A 21,697-nucleotide genomic window follows, 5' to 3' on the forward strand; every position below is an offset into this window, starting at 1 on the left:
TTTTTTTTTTTTTTAGTATGGAGCAGAAGTGGATAGATAACTTTATTCTGGGAGAAAGATACTTGGTCTGATGGTGGTTTGAGAACTTCAGTCCCAAGGGCAGGTTCAAGGTTCTCTTATTCAAGGCCAAGCTTGTAAATTAAGCTGACATTAAGGTAACATAGCATATAGAGGAAAGGAATGAGAAGAAAATAATCTTTTGATGGGTAGCTGCACAAATATCATTGGAAAATTCCTAGCCAAAACTGACTTTGGCAGTTTGGTTAGAAAAATCTCTAAATTCTGTTGTATCATGAAATGCAGTTTGATAGATAATCTTTGGAGGAGAGAGAAGGGAGATAGTCTTTCATAGCAAATAGGTCTATAAGTGAATACTTCCCATTTCCTGAGAAGCTGACAATGCCTTTTATTTCCATTAACACTAGAAACTCATTGCCTTGCTTTGGCCAGATCTTTCCCAAGTGTGTCTTCAGAAGAGTCAGTTACTAAAAAGTACCCAGTTGTACACTGGGTACTCCCTTCCTAGAATAGTTACTCAGCCATGTGGGGAGGGCTCTTGTTCATCCAACTTTGGCAAAGAGATATTACCTGGGGGGGGCCACAAAATACTCTTCCACGACCCGCTGGGAGTTTTGTAGTAGTTCTTCAGCACAGTTGCCTTCTACAACGTTATCAGCTCTCAGGTATAGACATCTGTCCTCTAGTACCGACTCCATGGGCTCCACTCCGTCCGTGTCTACCGCATGAAGCCTGTCGGCAAAGGCGATGGCTGTCTCCAGCCGCATCACAGCCTCCCGGCTGCCGAAGTCCACAAGCGCCAGACGCTCCAGGTGCTCGATCACCTCGGCTGTTACTCGGCCACATCCCTGGGGTTTCAGGCGGGGAGCCTGGGTCCCCGGCGGGGCCTGCTCCGCCTGCCGGTCCGCTTCCCCACCTGCCACCACGCATCGGGCCCTTACCTCCGGTGCCTTTTTTTTTCTTTTTTATTTTGCACCCATTTTTCTACTCATCCATCCATACACTGGACAAAGGGGAGTGCAGTCCATTTGGCTTTCCCAATCACATTGTCACCCCTTATAAGCTACATTTTTATACAATCGTCTTCAAGATTCAAGGGTTCTGGGTTGTAGTTTGATAGTTCCAGGTATTTACTGCTAGCTATTCCAATTCATTAGAACCTAAAAAGGGTTGTCTATATTGTGTGTAAGAGTGCCCCCCAGAGTGACCTCTCGGCTCCTTTTGGAATCTCTCTGCCACTGAAGCTTATTTCATTTCCTTTCATATCCCCCTTTTGGTAAAGAAGATGTTCTCCATCCCATGATGCTGGGTCGAGATTCCTCCCCAGGAGTCATATTCCACTTTGCCAGGGAGATTTACATCCCTGGGTATCAGATCCTACGTAGGGGGGAGGGCAGTGATTTCACCTGCCAAGTTGGCTTAGCTAGAGAGAGAGGGCCACATCTGAGCAACAAAGAGGCATTAAAAGGAGACTCTTAGGCACAATTATAGGCAGGAATACCAGCAACAATCTTCCTAAGGGCAAGTCCCATGGTAGAGGGCTCAGCCCATCAAACCACCAGTCCCCTATGTCTGTGAGCACATCAGCAACCATCGAGTTGGGGAAGCCCAGCACCCCTGCATTCTTCACCAGCTCCTCAGGGGGCTCTGCATATTTTTTTCATTTTTTTTTAATTAACTCTTTTTTTAAAAATTAACTATTAACTGTATAAAAAATTTTAAAAAACATTTCAAACAAATGTTTACAAGGGAGTAAGAAAAAGACAACTAACCTAAAATAACTACTTTACTTCCAACATGTTGCTGCTACTCTACCCCAAGAAAATAACCTAATATAGCAGCATTTCTCTAAACTTGTTCCTGCCATATCCACCAGAAATTAACAAACCATAGTCATTCCTGGGCATTCCCAGAATGTTAAATTTACCCACGATAGTGTATCTGTTCTTATTGGATTATTGTTCCCCCTTCATTAATTGCTCTCTATTGCTAGTTCCCCTACATTCTACATTATAAACCATTTATTTTACATTTTTCAATGTTCACATTAGTGATAGCATATAATATTTCTCTTTTCGTTACTGGCTTATTTCGCTCAGCATTATGTCTTCAAGGTTTATCCATGTTGTCATATGTTTCACAAAATCATTCCTTCTTACTGCTGCATAGTATTCCATCGTGTGTATATACCACATTTTATTTATCCATTCTTCTGTTGAGGACATTTGGGTTGTTTCCGACTCTTGGCAATTGTGAATAACGTTGCTGTGAACATTGGCATGTAGATATCTGTTCGTGTCACTGCTTTGAGATCTTCCGGGTATATACCGAGAAGTGCAATTGCAGGATGGAAGGGTAACTCTTTATCTAGTTTTCTAAGGAACTGCCAGACTGACTTCCAGAGTGGCTGAACCATTATACAGTCCCACCAACAATGAATAAGAGTTCCAATTTCTCCACATCCTCTCCAGTATTTGTAGTTTTCTGTTTGTTTAACGGCAGCCATTCTAGTTGGTGTCAGATGGTATCTCGTTGTGGTCTCGATTTGCATCTCCCTAATAGCTAATGAAGCTGAACATTTTTTCGTGTGTTTCTTGGCCATTTGTATTTCCTCTTCAGAGAACCATCTTTTCATATCTTTTGCCCATTTGATAATTAGGCTGTCTGTACTGTTGTCATTGAGTTGTAGGATTTCTTCATATATGCAAGATATCATTCTTTTCTCAGATACATGGTTTCCAAAAATTTTTTCCCATTGAATTGGCTGTCTCTTCACCTTTTTGAAAAATTCCTTTGAGGTACAGAAACTTATAAGCTTGAGGAGTTCCCATTTATCTATTTTTTCTTTTGTTGCTTGTGCTTTGGGTGTAAAGTCTAGGAAGTGGCTGCTTAATACAAGGTCTTGAAGATGTTTACCTACACTATCTTCTAGGAGTTTTATGGTACTGTCTTTTATATTGAAGTCTTTGATTCACTTTGAGTTAATTTTTGCGTAGGATGTGAGGTAGGGGTCCTCTTTAATTTTTTTGGATGTGGGTATCCAACTCTCCCAGCCCCATTTGTTGAAAAGACTGTTACGTCCCAGTTCAGTGGCCTTGGGGGCCTTATCAAAGATCAGTTGGCCATAGATCTGGGGGTCTATCTCCAAATTCTCAATTTGATTCCATTGATTAATATTTCTATCTTTGTGCCAGTACCATGCTGTTTTGACTACTGTGGCTTTATAATAAGCTTCAAAGTCAGGGAGTATAAGTCCTCCCACTTCATTTTTCTTTTTTAGAGTGTTTTCAGCAATTTGAGGCATCTTCCCTTTGCAAATAAATTTGATAACTAGCTTTTCCAGGTCTGCAAAGTAGATTGTTGGAATTTTGATTAGGATTGCATTGAATCTGTAGATGAGTTTGGGTAGAATTGACATCCTCATGACATTTAGCCTTCCTATCCATGAACATGGAATATTTTTCCATCTTTTAAGGTCCCTTTCTATTTCTTTTAGTAGAGTTATGTAGTTTTCTTTGTATAGGTCTTTTACATCTTTGGTTAAGTTTATTCCTAGGTACTTGATTTTTTTTAGTTGCTATTGAAAATGGTATCTTTTTTGAGTTTCTCTTTACATTGTTCATTTGTAGCATATAGAAACATTACTGACTTATGTGCATTAATCTTGTATCCCACTACTTTGCTGAATTTGTTTATTAGCTCTAGTAGCTGTATTGTTGATTTCTCAGGGTTTTCCAGATATAGGATCATATCATCTGCAAATAATGACAGTTTTACTTCTTCCTTTCCAATTTGGATGCCTTCTGTTTCTTTGTCTTGCCGGATTGCCCTGGCTAGCACTTCTAGCACAATGTTGAGTAACAGTGGTGACAGTGGGCATCCTTGTCTCATTCCTGATCTTAAAGGGAAGGCTTTCCATCTCTCACCATTGAGTACTATGCTGGCTGTGGGTTTTTCATATATGCTGTTTACCATGTTGAGGAAGTTTCCTTCAATTCGTACCTTTTGAAGTGTTTTTATCAAAAAGGGATGTTGGATTTTGTCAGATGCTTTTTCAGCATCTATTGAAATGATCATTTGATTTTTCTCTTTTGATTTGTTAATGTGTTGTAATACATTGATTTTCTTATGTTGAACCATCCTTGCATGGCTGGAAGGAACCCCAGTTGGTCATGGTGTGTGATTTTTTTAATGTGTCTTTGGATTTGGTTTGCAAGTATTTTGTTGAGAATTTTTGCATCTGTATTCATTAGGGAGACTGGCCTGTAGTTTTCCTTTTTTGTAGCATCTTTGCCTGGTTTTGGTATTAGATTGATGTTAGCTTCATAAAATGTGTTAGGTGGTATTCCATTTTCTTTGATGTTTTGAAAGAGTTTGAGTATGATTGGTGTCAGTTCTTTTTGGAAAGTTTGGTAGAATTCCCCTGTGAAGCCATCTGGCTCTGGGCATTTATTTATGGGAAGTTTTTTGATTGGATCTCTTTGCTTTTGATTGGTTGGCTAAGGTCTTCTATTTCTTCTCTGGTCAGTCTAGGTTGTTCATATGTTTCCAGGAAATTGTCCATTTCCTCTACATTATCCAGTTTGGTGGCACACAGTTGTTCACAGTATCCTCTTATAATTTTAAAAATTTCTTTGGGATCCACAGTAATGTCACCTTTCTCATTCATTATTTTGTTTATATGGGTCTTCTCTCTTTTTGCTTTTGTCATTCTAGCTTGGGGCTTGTCAATCTTGTCGATCTTCTCAAAGAACGAACTTTGGTGTTATTTATTTTCTCTGTGGTTTTTTTTGTTCTCTATGTCATTTATTTCTGCTTTAATCCTCGTTATTTCTTTTCTTCTGCTTGGTTTAGGATTGGTTTGCTGTTCATTTTCTAGCTTCTTCAGTTGCTCCATTAGTTCTTTGATTTTAGCTCTTTTCCCTGTTGGATGTTTGTGTTTAGTGCTATCAATTTCCCTCTCAGTACAACTTTTGCTGCATCCCATATGTTTTGATATGTTGGGTTCTCATTTTCATTCATCTCTATATTTAGCAATTTCTCCTGCTATTTCTTCTTTAACCCACTGATTGTTTAGGAGTGTGTTGTTTAACCTCCAGGTATCTGTGAATTTTCTAAGTCTCTGATGGTTATTGACTTCTAATTGTATTCCATTGTGGTCAGAGAATGTGCTTTGAATAATTTCAGTCTTTTTAAATTTATTGAGCCTTGTTTTATGTCCCAGCATATGATCTATTCTGGAGAAAGTTCCGTGAGCACTAGAGAAGAATGCGTATCCTGGTGATTTGGGATGTAATGTTCTATATATGTCTGTTAAATCTAATTCATTTATCAGGTTGTTTAAGTTTTCAGTTTCCTTATTGGTCTTCTGTCTGGTTGATCTATCTATAGGAGGGAGTGATGTGTTGAAGTCTTCCACAATTATTGTGGAAACATCAATTGCTTCCTTTAGTTTTGCCAGTGTTCCTCTCATGTATTTTGTGGCACCTTGATTGGGTGCATAAACGTTTATGATTGTTATTTCTTCTTGTTGAATTGCCCCTTTTATTAGTATGTAGTGGCCTTCTTTGTCTCTCAAAACATCCCTGCATTTAAAGTCTATTTTATCTGACATTAATATTGCTACACGTGCTTGCATGAAATATTTTTTTCCATCCTTTCACTTTCAATTTCTTTGTGTCCCTGTGTCTAAGATGAGTCTCTTGTATGCAACATATTGATGGTACATTTTTTTTTAATCCACTCTGCGAATCTATGTCTTTTAATTGGGGAGTTTAATCCATTTACATTCAACGTTATAACCATGAAGGCATTTCTTGAATCAGCCATCTTATCCTTGGTTTATGTTTGTCATATATATTTTTCCCTCTCTCTATTAATATCCTTTAATGTACCTGTTCTGGTTTGCTCATGCTGCGGAATGCAAAACACCAGAGATGGATAGGCTTTTATAAAACGGGGGTTTATTTCACTACACAGTTACAGTCTTAAGGCCACAAAAAGTCCAAGGTAACACCTCAGCAATCGGGTACCTTCACCGGAGGATGGCCAATGTTATCCGGAAAACCTCTGCTAGCTAGGAAGGCAGCTGGCGTCTGCTTCAAAGCTCCGGCCTCAAAACGGCTTTCTCCCAGGACATTCCTCTCCAGCAAGCTTGCTCCTCCTCAAAACGCCACTCACAGCTGCACTCACTTAGTTCCCTCTCTTTGAGTCAGCTCATTTATACAGCTCCACTGATCAAGGCCCACCCTGAATGGGCGGGGCCACGCCTCCATGGGAACATCTCATTGAAATCATCACCAACAGCTGGGTGGGGCACACTCCAAGCAAATCCAACCATCACCAAAACGTCTGCCCCACACAAGACCTCAAAGATAATGGCATTTGGGGGACACAGTACATTCAAACCAGCACAGTACCCATACCGAATCTCTTTAGTACTGAACCTTTCTCCAAGTCTCTCTCTCCTTTCTTTGCTTCTCTGTCTGTAGGGCTCCCTTTAGTATCTCCAGTAGGGCAGGTCTCTTGTTAGCAAATTCTCTCAGCATCTGTTTGTCTGTGGAAAATTTAAGCTCTCCCTCAAATTTGAAGGAGAGCTTTGCTGGATAAAGTATTCTTGGTTGGAAATTTTTCTCACTCAGAATTTTAAATATATCGTGCCACTGCCTTCTCACCTCCATGGTGGCTGCTGAGTAGTCACTACTTAGTCTTACGCTGTTTCCTTTGTATGTGGTGAATTGCTTTTCTCTTGCTGCTTTCAGAACTTGCTCCTTCTCTTCCGTGTTTGACAGTGTGATGAGACTATGTCTCGGAGTGGGTTTATTTGGATTTATTCTATTTGGAGTTCGCTGGGCATTTATGATTTGTGTATTTATTGTGTTTAGAAGGTTTGGGAAGTTTTCCCCAACAATTTCTTTGAATACTCTTCCTAGACCTTTACCCTTTTCTTCCCCTTCTGGAACACCAATGAGTCTTATATTCGGACATTTTATATTATCTATCATATCCCTGAGGTCCGTTTCGATTTTTTTGATTTTTTTCCCCATTCTTTCTTTTGTGCTTTCATTTTCCATTCTGTCATCTTCCAAGTCACTGAGGCATTGTTCAACTTCCTCTAGTCTTGTACTATGAGTATCCAGAATCTTTTTAATTTGGTGAACAGTTTCTTTAATTTCCATAAGATCATCTATTGTTTTTATTTAGTCTTGCAATGTCTTCTTTATGCTCTTCTAGGGTCTTCTTGATATCCTTTGTATCCCGTACTGTGGTCTCATTGTTCATCTTTAGTTCTTTGATTAGTTGCTCTAGGTACTGTGTTTCTTTTGATCTTTTGATTTGGGTGCTTGGGCTTGGGTTATCCATATTGTCTGTTTTTTTCATATGCTTTAGAATTTTCTGTTGTTTTTGGCCTCTTGGCATTTGCTGAACTTGATAGGGTTCTTTTAGGATTTGTAGACCAATTGAAATCCTTATCTCTAATTTATCAGATCTACAGCTTCGTGGAGTACACGTTCTCTAACTAACCAGCAGGTGGCGTCCACGAGCCACCTGTTCTCCACAAGCCAGTTCTCCCCTGCTTTGCCTTTGTGGTGAGTGGGGGTGTGAGTCTTATGGGGTCCAATTGGTGTACCAAGCTTGCGTGTGTAGTTGATGTTGCCCGCCCTGTATATGGGGCATGTATCTGGGTGGTCAGGGAGGGGGGTTGGCTCTAACAATCAAATCTCCCCGGTGTTCCTGGAGTTTTAAAGCTGCTGCAATAGTCTAATCCTTCAGTTCAGTCCTGCCACAGTTTGTCTCTGCCACTGACCCACAAGTCCTTCGTATTGGCGTATGGCCCCTGAGACTTGCGAGTGGGACCCTCTTCCAGGCCATGCACCTTCTGGTCCTCTGTTGAGGGATGACTGTGGTATGTCACAGGTGAGTGCCGTCCCCCCAGGGCGGTTCTGGGCTTCTGGGCTGTGTAGGGAGGCTCCCAGTCTGCTGAAATGATGGCTGAATGGGGCTTTGTTAATTCACACTGCTCCACCTTCCCAACTCTCGGACCACCAGCTGAGGGTGCAGGGGAGGCTAATGTTCACGCCCAGTTTTGTGGTGTGTGTGTGTTATTTGAAGCACTTCTGTCATACTCGGTTGTCTGGGGCAACTCTGGGCTATGGGGTTGGCGACGGGCAGGAGTGTTTCCTGTCCACCAGGATGATGGCTGTGAGTGGACACTCCCCCTTTTCTTGGGAAGTTGTGGTGTTTAGTGAATTTTCTCAGCCACTGGATTATTGCCTTTTGTCTCAGAGCTCTCTTAGTTCTGCTCTTGTCTTGACCTGCCCAAATTGCCAGTCTTTGAGGCTTTCTGTATTGAGCTTCTTAGAGTAATTGTTTTAGAAACAGGAAAAAAAAAAAGATAAAAAAAAAATAGGCCCTCCTCACAGATCTAATGGGTTATTGAAATGCTAAGAGACAAAGCAATTAGGGCCATTGAGGAAAGATCCAGGGGGCAGAGAGATCAGTTTTTCTTCGGAATTTGCATATGAGCCTCAGGGCCTGAGCTCTGCCCCTCCCCTTTCTATGTTCACCAGAACTCCCAAAATCCTCCACTTTTATTTTGGAGTTTTTCTTGCTGTTTTTTTTTGCTATGCCTATCTCCTCTCTGCTGGGCTCGCTGCTCTCAGATTCTCTGGTGTCTGGTCTCAGTCTGTCTATGATTGGTGTTTGGATCAGTAGAATGAGTTTCCGATAAGAGCTGCCACTGCAGTTCTCCCTTCTCCTTTCCAGCGCTGACAGCCCCTCCTCCCACGGGACTGAGCCTGGCAGGGAGGGGCGCGAGTCCGCTGGCCGCAAAAACTTACAGATTTCGCTGATCTCAGCAGTTTGACGTGTTCATGAGTGTTGTATGGAGTATGCCCAAAGTCAAAGTGCTCTGTGGTGTCCAGTCCACGCAGTTCCTGGCTTTCTACCTACTTTCCTGGAGGAGTAACTAAAACGTACAGCTCACCAATCCACCATCTTGCCCCGCCTCCTATATATGTTTGTTAAATCCAATTCATTTACCAGATTATTTAGGTTTTCAGTTTCCTTATTGGTCTTCTGCCTGTTTGATCTATCTATAGGAGAGAGTGATGTGTTGAAATCTTCTACAATTATTGTGGAAACATCCATTGCTTCCTTTAGTTTTGCCATTGTTCGTCTCATGTATTTTGTCGCACCTTGATTGGGTGCATAAAAATTTATGATTGTTATTTCTTCTTGTTGAATTGCCCCTTTTATTAGTATGTAGTGGCCTTCTTTGTCTCTCATAGCATCCTTGCATTTAGCGTCTGTTTTATCTGAGATTAATATTGCTACTCCTGCTTTCTTTTGGTTGTAGCTTGCATGAAATATTTTTTTCCATCCTTTCACTTTCAATTTCTTTGTGTCCCTGGGTCTAAGATGAGTCTCTTGTGTGCAACATATTGATGGTTCATATTTTTTGGTCCTTTCTGCCAATATATATCTTTTAATTGGGGAGTTTAAGCCATTTACATTCAATGTTATTACTCTGAAGGCATTTCTTGAATCAGCCATCCAATCCTTTGGTTTATGTTTGTCAGATATATTTTCCCCCTCTCTCTTAATGTCCTGTAATGTACCCATACTGAATCTCTTTAGTACTGAACCTTTCTCCATATCTCTTTCTCCTTTCTTTGTTTCTCTGTTGGTAGGGGTCCTTTTATTATCTCAAGTAGGACAGGTCTCTTGTTAGCAAATTCTCTCAGCATTTGTTTGTGTAAAATTTAAGCTCTCCCTCAAATTTTTTTTTTCCATCATAAATATGAGTTTATTTTTAAGATTATATTGACATCAAAAACAAAATTTTTGACTTAAAAGAAACATTTCTGTCAAAAATAGAGAGTAGCATCAATCTTTAAATATTTTAGTCGTTCTAGAATTATTATATTCCACATAATTAGTACTTTTACTGAAGTATTTGGTATTATTCTAATGGAATTCAAGTAACTGAAATGTGATAAAATGGGTATCTTATCTTTTGGAAAGCCTTTTTTCTCTCACTTTCTTTCTCTCACCCTTCCTCCCCTCTCCCTTCCCCCTTCCTTTTCCCTTCTTTCCTTCCTCCCCTTTCTTCCTTCCTCCTTCCTTTCTCCTTCTTTCTTCCTTCTCCCTCAAATTTGAAGGAGAGTTTTGCTGGATAAAGAATTCTTGATTGGCAGTTTTTCTCTCTCAGAATTTAAATATGTCATGCCACAGCCTTCTCGCCTTCATGGTGGCCGCTGAGTAGTCATTACTTAGTCTTATGCTGTTTCCTTTGTAAGTGGGGACTTGCTTTTGTCTTGCTGGTTTAAGAACTTGCTCCTTCTCTTCAGTATTTGACAATGGAATCAGAATATGTCTCGGAGTGGGTTTATTTGGATTTATTCTATTTGAAGTTCTTTGGGCATTTATGATTTGTGTATTTATGTTGTTTACAAGGTTTGTGACGTTTTCCCCAATAGTTTCTTTGAATACTCTTACTAGACCTTTACCCTTCTCTTCCCCTCCTGGAACACCAATGAGTCTTATATTTCGACGTTTTATATTATCTGTCATATCCCTGAGATCCTTTTCGATTTTTTTTTTATTTTTCCCCATTCTTTCTTTTGTTCTTCTGTTTTCCGTTCTGTTGTCCTTGAGATCACTGATTCGATGTTCAGCTTCCTCTAGTTTTGTCTTATGAGTATCCAGAATTGTTAAAATTTGGTCAACAGTTTCTTTTATTTCCATAAGGTCATCTATTTTTTTTAATTTACTCTTGCCATTTCTTCATTATGCTCTTCTAGGGTCTTCTTCATGTCCTTTATATCCTGTGCCATGGTCTCATGTTTTTTGTCTTTAGTTCTTTGATTAATTGCTCCAACTACTGTGTTTCTTCTGATCTTTTGATTGGGGTTGTTTGGGTGTGGGTTATCCATATCAACTGTTTTTTTCATATACTTTAGAATTTTCTGTTGTTTTTGGCTTCTTGGAATTTGCTTAACTTGATAGGGTTCTTTTAGGATATGTAGATTGATTCAAACACTTATCTCTAGTTTGTCAGATCTACAGCTTGGTGGAGTACACTTTCTCTAACTAACCAGCAGGTGTTGTCCGTGAGCCACCTATTCCCCTCAAGCCAGTTTTCACCAAATTTGCCTTTGTGATGAGTGGGGGTCCGAGTCGTGTGGGGGTCAAGTGGTACACCAAGTTTGTGTGTGTAGTTGATGCTGCCCACCCTGAATGTGGGGCATGTGTCTGAGTGGTTAAGAAGGGAGGGCAGCTTTAATAATCAAATCTCCCAGGTGTTCCTGGAGATTTAAAGCTGTTGCAATAATCTAATCCTTCAGTTCATTCTCACCACTGTTTGTCTCTGCTGCTGACCCACAAGTCCTTGGTATTGGCGTATGGTCCCTGGGACTTGCGAGTGGGTCCCTCTTCCAAGCCATGCCCTCCTTGGGCCTCTCCTCAGGGAAGACTGTGCTACGTCACAGGTGAGCGCCGTCCCCCAAGAGAAGTTCTGGGCCTCAGGGCCGTGTAGGGGCCGTTCCCAGCCTGCTGAAAGGATGGCTGAATGGGGCATGTTGCTTTCCCCCTTTTCACACAGCTCTGCCTTCCCCGCTCCGGGATAATTAGATGCGGGTACGCAAAAGGCTATCGTCCACACTAGATATTGTGGTGTGTGCACATGTTGCTGGAAACACTTCCGGTCGCACTGTGTTGTTTGGGGCAACTCTGGGCTATGGCGCTTGTGCCGGGCAGGAGCGTTCCTAGCCTGCCGGGAAGATGGCTGTAAGGGGACGCCCCCCTTTTCTTGGGAAGTTACAGTGTTTAGCAAATTTCTTCAGCCACTAGAGTTATTGCTTTGTCGTTCAGAGCTATCTTAGCTCTGCTCTTGCCTGGGCCCAAATTGCAAGTCTTTGAGGCTTTCTGTAATGGGTTTCTTAGAGTAATTGTTTTAGGAAAAGAGAAAAAGATTAAAAAAAAAAAAGAAAAAGTAAAAGAAGGGCCCTCTTTGCAGATCTAATGGGCTATTGAAATGCTAAGAGACAAGGAGATTGGGGCCATTAAGGAACAACAAAGAAAGTAGAGAAACTGGCTCTTCAGACAAGGATCCTCGCCCTCTGGATTTGCATATACACCTGACTATGTTTGAGTCCTGCAGTTCTCTGTTTTATTTTCACCGGAACTCTAAATAGTCTCTGTTTTTATTTTTGGGATTTTTGTTGTTGTTTTTGGTAGCCCTATCTCCTGTCTGCAGGGCTGACTGCTCCCAGATTCTCCGGGGTCTGGTCTCAGTCTATCTGTGTTTGGAATTTTTGATCAGCAGTCTCAGTTTTCAGTCAGAGCTGCAACTGTAGCTCTCCCTCCTGGTTCCCAGCACTGATGACCCCTCCTCCCACAGGACTGAGTCTGGCAGGGAGGGGCACAGGTCTCCTGGCCATGAGAACTTACAGATTTCACTGATCTCAGCTGTTCCACGCTTTCATGAATGGTGTATGTATGAAGTATGCCCCAAGTCAAATTGTTCTGCGGTGTCCAGTCCACACAGTTCCTGGCTTTCTACCTAATGCCCTGGAGAAGTAACTAAAATCCACACCTCACCAGTCTGCCATCTTGCCCCGCCCCCAGATGTTATTTGATTTCTAATTTGATTCCATTATAATTGGAAAACACACTTTATGATTTAAATCCTTTTAAATTAGTCGGGGTTTGTTTTATGGCCTAGAATGTTGTATGTTTTGTACATTTTCCATGCACAGTTGAATGTGTATTCTGCTGTTGTTGGGTGGAGTGTTTAAGTGTCAATTAAACCATGTTGATTGATGGTGTTCTTGAGTTCTATATCTTTACTGATTTTTTTTTTTTTGGACTAATTTTTCTGTCAGTTGCTCAGAGGGGAGTGTTGAAGTCTCCAGCTATAATTGTAGATTTATCTGTTTTTCCTTTCAGTTCTATCAGTTTTGTTTCACATATTTTTCCACTTTGTTGTTTGGTGTATACACACTTAAGATTGCTATGTCTTCTTGGTGGATTGATTCTTTTATTAACACCCCTTTCTGTCACTGGTAGTTTTCTTTGCTCTGAAATCTTTCTTATCTGATTATTTTTATTATAGCCACTTCTGATTTCCTTTGGGTAATGTTTGCATATCTTTTTCCATCCTTTCACTTTTAACCTGACTATACTGTTAAAGTTGGAGTTTCTTATAGACATTATATAGTTGGATCATTCTCTTTAATCTACTTTGCCAGTCTGTCTTTTAATTGGTGTATTTAGGCCCTTTACACTTAATATAACTATTAATATTTTAGGGCTTTAGTGTACCTTTTTTTGTTGTTTTTTTCTGTTTGTCCTGTTTGCTTTTCATTTCTCTTTTTTTCTTTTTCCTTTGGGTTACTTGAACATTTTTTAGAATTTCATTTTGATATATCTTTAATTTTTGTAGTATATTTCCTTTCATAGCTTTTCCAGTGGTTGCTTTATGTAACTTATCACCATCTATTAGTGGTGTCATTTTATCAGTTCGTGAGAAGTATAAAATCCTTACCTTCCTTTATTTCCCTTTACCTTCCCCCATTTAGAATTATCTTAAATATTTCCTCTATTTATGTTAGGACCACATTAGACAGTCTTATAATTTTTGCTTCAATCTTGAAACATAATTTAGAAAACACTGGAGAGAAGGAAAGCTTATTGATGTTACCATACCCATATTTTTGCTTACCATGTTCTTCCTTCCTTCCTGATGTTGTAGGTTCCTTCTTTTATTGTATGCATTCTGTATAGACAACTTTCTTTAGTCATTTTAATTTTTTTAGTATAGGTCTATTGGTGACCAATTCTCCTTAGGTATTTTTTTTTTTTTTTAGTTGTTGTTTTATTCATTGTAAAATTGATTTCCCCTTCATTCCTGGATGTTATATTTGCTAGGTATGGAATTCTGAGTTGGCAGTTCTTTTCTTTCAGAACTTGAAAATTATTATACCACTTCTGCCTGTCCTCCATGATTTCTGGTGAAAAATCTATTGTTTGAATTGCTATTTCCCTGTTATAGGTAAGGTGTCATTCTCTCTGTCTGCTTTAAAGATTTTTTTCTTTGACTCTAGTTATCAGAAGTAAGCCTATGTCTTGGCATGATTTTTTTTTTTTTTGCGTATTATTTTTGGGGTTTGCTCAATATATTGGATCTGTAGGTTTATGTTTCTTGCTAAATTTGGAAAGTTTTCAGACATTGTTTGTCAGCCCCACCTTCTTTCTCCTCTCCTTCCCGGAGAATAATACTGATGCTTGAACTTTTGTTAAAATTCCACAGGTCCCGGAACTCTGCTCATTTTTTTTTTTTTCAGTCTATTTTTTTCTCTGTTCAGATTGGGTAATTTCTGTTGTTCTGCTTTCTGTTTCACTGATTCTCTCCCTTGTCCCCACCATTTTCCTGTTGAGCCTATCCACTCAGCTTTTTATTTCAATTACTGCATTTTTCAGTTCTAAACTTTGCATTTGATTCTTCTTTATACCTTTTATTTCTTTGTTGAACTTTGTTTCTCTGCCGAATCTTTCTATTTTTCCATTTGTTTCAAGTGTGTGTATAACTGCTCATTGAAGCATTTTTATCATGGCTACTTTTAAAGTCTTTGTGAGATAATTCTAACGTGTCATCTTGTTGGCATCTGTTGATTGTCATTTTCGTTCAGTTTGAGATCTTGGTGATTCTTGGTATAATGAGTGTTTTTTATTGAAACCTGGACATCGTTATGTTATATGATGCTGGATCTTATTTAAACCTGTTTTAGTTGGTTTTCTTTGATGACCGGGTGGATGTGGTCTGTTGCTCCTTTATCTAGGTGAAGTTAAAAGTCCAGGTTCCCTACTCAGCCTTGGTTGACATCTGAGTGCCAACCTCCTTTGACACCTGAGTTGACAACTCCTTTTTACTACTGAGCAGGAATGGGAGTTTTTCTCCCCTTATGGTCTCCACTAACACCACAATGGGGATGGCTTTGTTATCTATGGGCGATGGTGAAATTCTGAGTCTCCACCAGGTCTCCTTTGACACTGCTCCAGCAAGGAGGGGTAGCGTTACTTTGTTATTGCTGACTGGGAGCAGAAGTCCCGGCTACCCATATGGTCTCCACTAACACTGCAGGGACAGGCCTAGATTTCTAGCCAGTGGGAATATCAGTTCCAAGTCCCTACTTGGCCTCTGACACTACCCCAGTGGGGGTGTTGAGGTGCCTGTTATAGCCTCATGAGAGACTAAGTCTTGGCTCTCCACCTAGTCTTTGCTGGTGTTGGTAGGGATTGGGCCACTGGTTTTTCTGTGGTGTTTGACTGGAGTAAAGTAGTTATTATATGTGAATTTACTGTATTGCTTAGATACTCCTTTTCCTGTTCCTTAGACTAGAAAAAGCATGCTATTTGGGGTTTTTTCCTGGTCTGTACCCTTTGTCATTTCCAGGTTGCCAGCAACTCCAAATTTGGGATATATGATCCTTGGATCCTGAGGTCCCTAGCCATTCTGTCTTTTCTCCTTCTTTCAGAGTTTTCTTATGTTTGTTTTATGTATAATGTCCAGGAGTTTTAGTGGTACTTAGTGGGAGGAATAAGGGAAAGTGTATCTATGCTATCATCCCAGAAGCAGAAGGCAGTGTATGACATTAAAATGTTTTTTTATGTGTTTTATTATAGAGGTTTTAGCTTTACAGAAAATCATGCAGGAAGTACAAAGTTCCCAAATATCTGTTCCCAACCCCAGTTTTCCATATTATTAGCATTTTAATTAGTGTGGTACCTTTGTTACAATTGATGAAACAAAGGTATTATGATTACACTGTTAATTATAGTCCTTAGTTTACATTAGGGTTCACCCTTTGTGTTGTACAGTTCTGTGGTTTTTTAATTTTTGTTTTTATTTTGGTAACATATACAACCTAAAATTTCCCAATTTATCTACTTCGAATTTTACAATTCAGTGGTGTTAATTACATTCACAGTATTGTGCCACCATCATCACCATCCGTTACTGAAATTTTTCTATCGCTTCAAACAGAAAATCCATGCTGATTGAGCATTAACTCCCCAATCCCTCCCCCCACCCAGCTCCTGGCAACCCGTGTTTTAGTTTCCGGCTTTATGAATTTGCATATACTGATTATTTCAATCGAGTGAGATGGTAAAATATTTGTCCTTTTGTCTCTGGCTTATTTCACTCAACATGATGTTTTCAAGGTTCATTCACGTTGTAGCATGCATCAGCACTTCACTCCTTTTTATGGCTGAATAATATTGCATTGTATTATATACCACATTTTGTTTATCCATTCATCAGTTGATGGGCCCTTGGGTTGCTTCCACCTTTTGGCAATTGTGAATAATGCAGCTATGAAAATTGGTGTGCAGATATATGTATATGTGTAGACTCTCTGCTTTCAATTCTGTGGGTTATATCTAGAAGTGGGATTGCCAGGTCATGTGGTAATTCTGTACTTAACTTTCTGAGGAACTGCCAAGCTGTTTTCCACAGCATCTGCACCTTTTTACATTCCTGCCAACAATGTACAAGGGTTCCTTTTTCTACAACCTCTCCAACATTTATTTTCCACTTTTGAAAGTAGTGGCCATCCTAGTGGGTGTTAATGGTCAGTGTATGACATTTAATAAGAAAATTTTGAAAAATAAATTAGTGGAGGGTTGAGGGTTTTCCTATCAGATAACTAAGATGTACTGTAAAACTGCTGTATCAAAAGTGTTCAGTACTGGCATAGGAACTGGAAAATATATTAGGACAGAATCAGAGTCTGAAAAGAGATATGTCTCTTATAGAAATTTAAGGAATAATAAAAGAAGCCCCTCAGATAAGTCAGGAAAGGATGCTACTGTTTAGCAAATTATTTTGGAATAATTAGCTATCCATCTGGAAGAAAATAATTAGAGCCCTACCTTATACCATATATAAAAATAAATTCCAGATGGGTTAAAGATCTAAATGTGAAATAAAAGCGTTTTAAGAAAATATAGAAATAACCAAGAGGTGAGGGAGCTGTAAAATGAAAAATGTTGTAGTTAAAAGCAAATATAGATGGTGAAAAAATACTTGTAATACATTATAGACAAAGGATTTAATATTCTCTATGTTAGGATAGACCTTACATAAACTCATTAGAAAAAAACCCGTAATTCAGCATAAAATTACTAAAGATATGGAAAGGCAATTCATTGATTTCAGATGAGTAATAAATTTAAAAAATGAAAAGCAAAACCTCATTTGTAGTCAGGTAATACAAATGAAAATAAAATACCATTTTTACCTGTCAGATTTGGTAAAAATGGCAAGTGTAACACCCAGCGCTGGTGAGGAAAATAGGTACTCTTGTATCCTGTTGGTAGGAGCAAAATATGCAGCAGCCTTTTTGGAACGTGATTTAGCAGTATCCATCAAAATTTAAAATCTTATGTATTTGAACACAGTGAATTTCCACCTCTAGGAATCTACCTAACCAGCAAGATAGTTTAAAGTTGTGCATGTAAATAGTCTTAGAACATTATTTATATTAGTAAAAACTTGGATGTCTGTCATTTGGCGGTTGGTTGAATAAATATGGTACATTTATATGATATGAACTCATAAAAAAGAATGAGGTATGTGTTTGAATGTGTGTATGGATAGATACCCATGATGTGTATTCAAGTGATAAGAGCAAGTTGCAGATGAAAATGAAGATCAGGATTCAATTTTAATTAAGGAAAAAATGTGCCTGTTTTTGATTATAGAGATGGGTATATATAAACTTCGGGGAAAAATTAAGAGATAAATTGTATTTAATTGTTGACAATGGTTATCTCTGGGAAATAAGATTGAATTGGAAGGACAGGAGAGGGGGACGGGGCAGGAAAGAGAAACATGATGTTGGACTTTTAGTTTTACTTGATATACTTTTTCCTAAGTATTGAAATTTAGGCAATTTTTATTTGGGGATTTTTCTGTACTTTCCAAATAAAATAAAAAGCTAAGTTATAAATATTTGTTGCATGAATGGAATGTACAAACCAATTTGTGTGTTTAAAATTAATATTATATCACTGTTACAAGCTGCAGAATATAGTACTCTGTCTTCTAAACTTTGTGAAGTGGGGGGAACTAAAATATGGGGAAATCTTTTATCAGTGTAAGAATTTGAGAAAAGCAATCTTGGTATTGGCATTTGGGTTTTCTAGCAAACTGTTTAAATTTTATGCCTATCTTGAGCCTTTCTTTCAGTCAACTTGTTGTTAATGGTAAGCAAGGACCTTCTTTTTTTAAATGTTTGTTTCCTATTTTCGCTGATAGAGATGGCATCAGATGTACCGTCACTGGGTGCAACCATTGCCTCTGGAAACCCTGGACCTGGAATTCAAGGTGGAGGAACCATCGTCCAGAGGGCTATTAAGCGGCGACCAGGGTGAGCTTGGGTATAGAGTTTTAAGACGGTTTCTTGTTTGAACCCACCTGATTTAGTTAATTGTTGAACCCACTTGGCTATTCCTTACTCTTTCACTTCAACTGGTTACTTAACCAGTTTATATATACTTAACCAGTTGAATGATTGCCCTGCAATCAGTCTCTTAGTCCTTAGATTTGACCTTATATAGAATTGATGTTTTAAAATTTAAACTTTTTTTTTTTTTTTAACCAAAGCAGGTTTTTGTTGTAGTAGTAGTTGTTTTAAACCAAAGATCTGTGCAAGGTAAATCTCTGTTGCTAAACCCAGAGATCTCACTGTTACTGAGGAAACTGCTGCTTTCATTAAGTTTTGTGTCTGCATTCACAAAATTGCTTTAGAAGATGCTTTACTTTTCTGAATTCAGAAAACTTGAGAATATTTCTCCTCTAAGTTATTGATATGTTGTTTGGTTTTGAATGCAGAGATCCAACATTTCCAAAAATATTTGTTAAATGCCTACCAAGCACAAGGCATTCTGCTGATTGCTGGAAGGATCCAAAGATAAATTAAAAACAGTTCCTGTCTTTAAGTTGCTTGTTGTGGCAGGGATAATCATTACACACATAAATATAATAAAAGATAGAATATGCCAAGTTCTATAAGAGAGGAAAAAATACTGTGCTTTGTGTTTTAGAGTGTGGAAATAATGCATTTGGTTGTTAAAGATGAAAGTTTCAGAAAGGAGGCCGCTTTAGAGGTGCCTAGAAAATGGGTAGTATTTTATCCATTTTTTTGGTATTAAATTTCCCTTTCCTTTTTTCTTTCTTTCCTTCCTCCTTTCCTCCTTCCCATCTCTTCCTCCTCTTATATCCTTTCCTTTCTCTCTCTCTTCCTTCCCCTCCCTTCCCTCCTTCCCTTTGTCCCTCCATCCCTCCCTCACTCCCTTTTTTCCATCTTTAAGTTTTTTCCCTGCTAGTAGTAATGCCAAAGAGTGATCCCTGGGTTAAGGTGGTAACATGAGTAACATACTAAGAACTGCTGTGTGTCCAAGAGATTTTACACATTTTAACACGTTTAACACATGGGGTGAATAAGCAACTTGCCCAAGGTTCCAAAGCTAGTAAGTGGAAGATCTAGGGTATGAACCTTGGGAGTATAGATTTTGTCCACTCTCATAAACACTGTTATGGTTACTTATAATAGTGAACAATGTAATAGCAATAGTAAACAATTAGAACAGTGTAAATGTTAAAATATGTTATTGGTTGATACAGTATTGGTCAATACAGAAAAATGTTCATACTTTATTAAGAGCGGAGTGGTTAGAGTAGATAAACTCTTCCTCTTCTTTCAGAAGAAATATATATACCATATGTGCATAGCAAACGCTATGAAAGGATACTCATTACATTTCTTGGTGATGAGATGAGTAATTTATTTTCTCTTTTATTTCTCATCATTTTCCAGATTTTCTGGGAAGAATGTATATTGTTGATGTCAGAGAAAAATATTAAAAGAAGTAATACACATTTTTTTCCAAAGAAATCTTAGATGGAAAGATAGAAGAATAAAATGGCAATAATCCTACTACCCAGTGTCAGTTTTTTAGTGTAATTTCTTTGTCTTTATTCATGGATCTTTTGAAATAGTTATAATCTTACAATTACAGTTTTATATTGCCTGGTCTTTTCACCTAATCATTTTTCATAATTTTTTTTTACGTTATCTTATTTTTTATAAATATGATTTTTAATGTTTTCATACTAGTCTATCAAGTACCTAATTCTTATTTTGGGACATTTAAGTTGCTTTGGAGATTTTGCTATTATTATATGTAATGCTACAGTAAACATCTTTGGATGCAAACCATTTTGGTCTATTAGAGTTATTTCTTTAGGATAGATTCTTTAGAAATTGAGTTTTTAGATAAATGGGTAGGATTTTGATGGTGATCAAGGAGGTGGAAAAGGAATGAATACTTTCAGAATTGTACTTCTTATGCAGCCCATCTAAAAGCTCATGAAATCAGGTAGTTCCACTAATAGAAACATCAAGAATGACCACTGGGTTAAGATGTTAACATGAGTAACATTTTAATTTAATAGAATACAGTGATTAACAGAAGATCTGCCTACCCTTTCACCTATAATCTTCCCTATTCCCCTGAAATGAAAGTCACCTCTCCTTTTACTGAATGTCTATAATAGTATGTTGATTGTGCTCTTCACGTGGCACTTTCCCATTCACACTTGTTTTATATTTGTATTTGTCTAGGCATTGTAAGAAGCATTAATTACCAGCAACCTTCCTAGATCCTAAATCACTCTCTTATGCATTACATTGCTGTTTTGAAAGATATTTCAGAAAGCAGGTAATAGGGCTTAGACTACAGAAATGAAAATAGACCTGAATTATTCACATTAATTTTTTCTTGTCCTTTTGAGTGGATTCTTGCTCCTTTTGTCAAGGTTGTGCTCTGATGCAAAGCTTAGGCAAAGCTGGACTGCTACCCTACAAAAGTGATAATAAAGTGGCAGTAGGTATTCTTTTTCTATTGTTCAACTTCTTTGCCCAGTTTGGCACTGTGAGAGGTGGCCCTGATGCAACATAGCTTTGCGTGACTTCTGCCCCCTTCCTCTTTTCATTTTTAGATTTGGGTAGCTGTACAGATAGCTTGTGGGTTGAGAATGTTTAATTTCTTATGTTCTGTATTGTCATTAGTCTTAAAATATTTATTGTTGGCTTTTCCTAGACTAGATTTTGATGATGATGGAGAAGGGAACAGTAAATTTTTAAGGTAAGATTTTGAAAACTTTTTCTGGGCTTCTCATATTAAAAATTTAATTTATGAACTTTATTCTCCTGACTTGTAATATTTTTATTCTTAGGTCTAATAAGTATGCTTCACCCTAAAACTATGCAATTTTATATTATATTATATCCCAGGAAATTTTCAAGCATTCTGTTAGTAACTCCAGAGAAGGGGCCTCATTGAGGAGAAGGCAGAGAATTTATAAGACACTCTGTTAATTATCTACATTGCTGTGTAATAATATTGGCTTAAAAACAACAATTGATTATTTCTCATAATTCTGTGGATTGGCTGAGTGGCAATTCTGCTGATCTTGCTTAAACTCAATCATTAAACTGGCTGGTCAACTGAGAACTGGGCTCAGGTCTCTGAATTACATTTGCTGATGTCTCATGGCAAAAGCAAGTCATATTTCTAAGTCCTGAGTCAGTGTGGGAGGGAGCCACAT

General features: G+C 38.4%; 2 protein-coding genes across 10 annotated transcripts in view; one reads left to right on the forward strand and one right to left on the reverse strand.

The window, feature by feature from the left end:
- ARNT (aryl hydrocarbon receptor nuclear translocator) overlaps positions 1-21,697 on the forward strand; it is a 95,534-nt gene that overhangs the window by 33,295 nt on the left and 40,542 nt on the right. For 5 of the 9 annotated variants that reach the window (XM_037826059.1, XM_037826061.1, XM_037826066.1 and 2 more), the window contains exons 2-3: positions 18,344-18,455; positions 21,195-21,234. In XM_037826059.1, coding sequence (XP_037681987.1) covers positions 18,356-18,455; positions 21,195-21,234 — 140 coding nt within the window. In that variant the 5' untranslated portion in view covers positions 18,344-18,355. Of the gene's footprint in view, positions 1-18,343; positions 18,456-21,189; positions 21,235-21,697 lie in introns of all 9 variants that reach the window. The other 4 variants (XM_037826062.1, XM_037826063.1, XM_037826064.1 and 1 more) reach the window with 1 other exon arrangement.
- On the reverse strand, positions 536-15,141 carry LOC119528143 (glutamyl-tRNA(Gln) amidotransferase subunit C, mitochondrial-like). Its single transcript, XM_037828830.1, is given in 3 exon segments — positions 536-595; positions 597-978; positions 15,101-15,141. Coding segments are annotated over 3 exon segments (483 nt in total).

Source organism: Choloepus didactylus, chromosome 2, assembly GCF_015220235.1.
Source record: "Choloepus didactylus isolate mChoDid1 chromosome 2, mChoDid1.pri, whole genome shotgun sequence".
Lineage (NCBI taxonomy): Eukaryota > Metazoa > Chordata > Mammalia > Pilosa > Megalonychidae > Choloepus > Choloepus didactylus.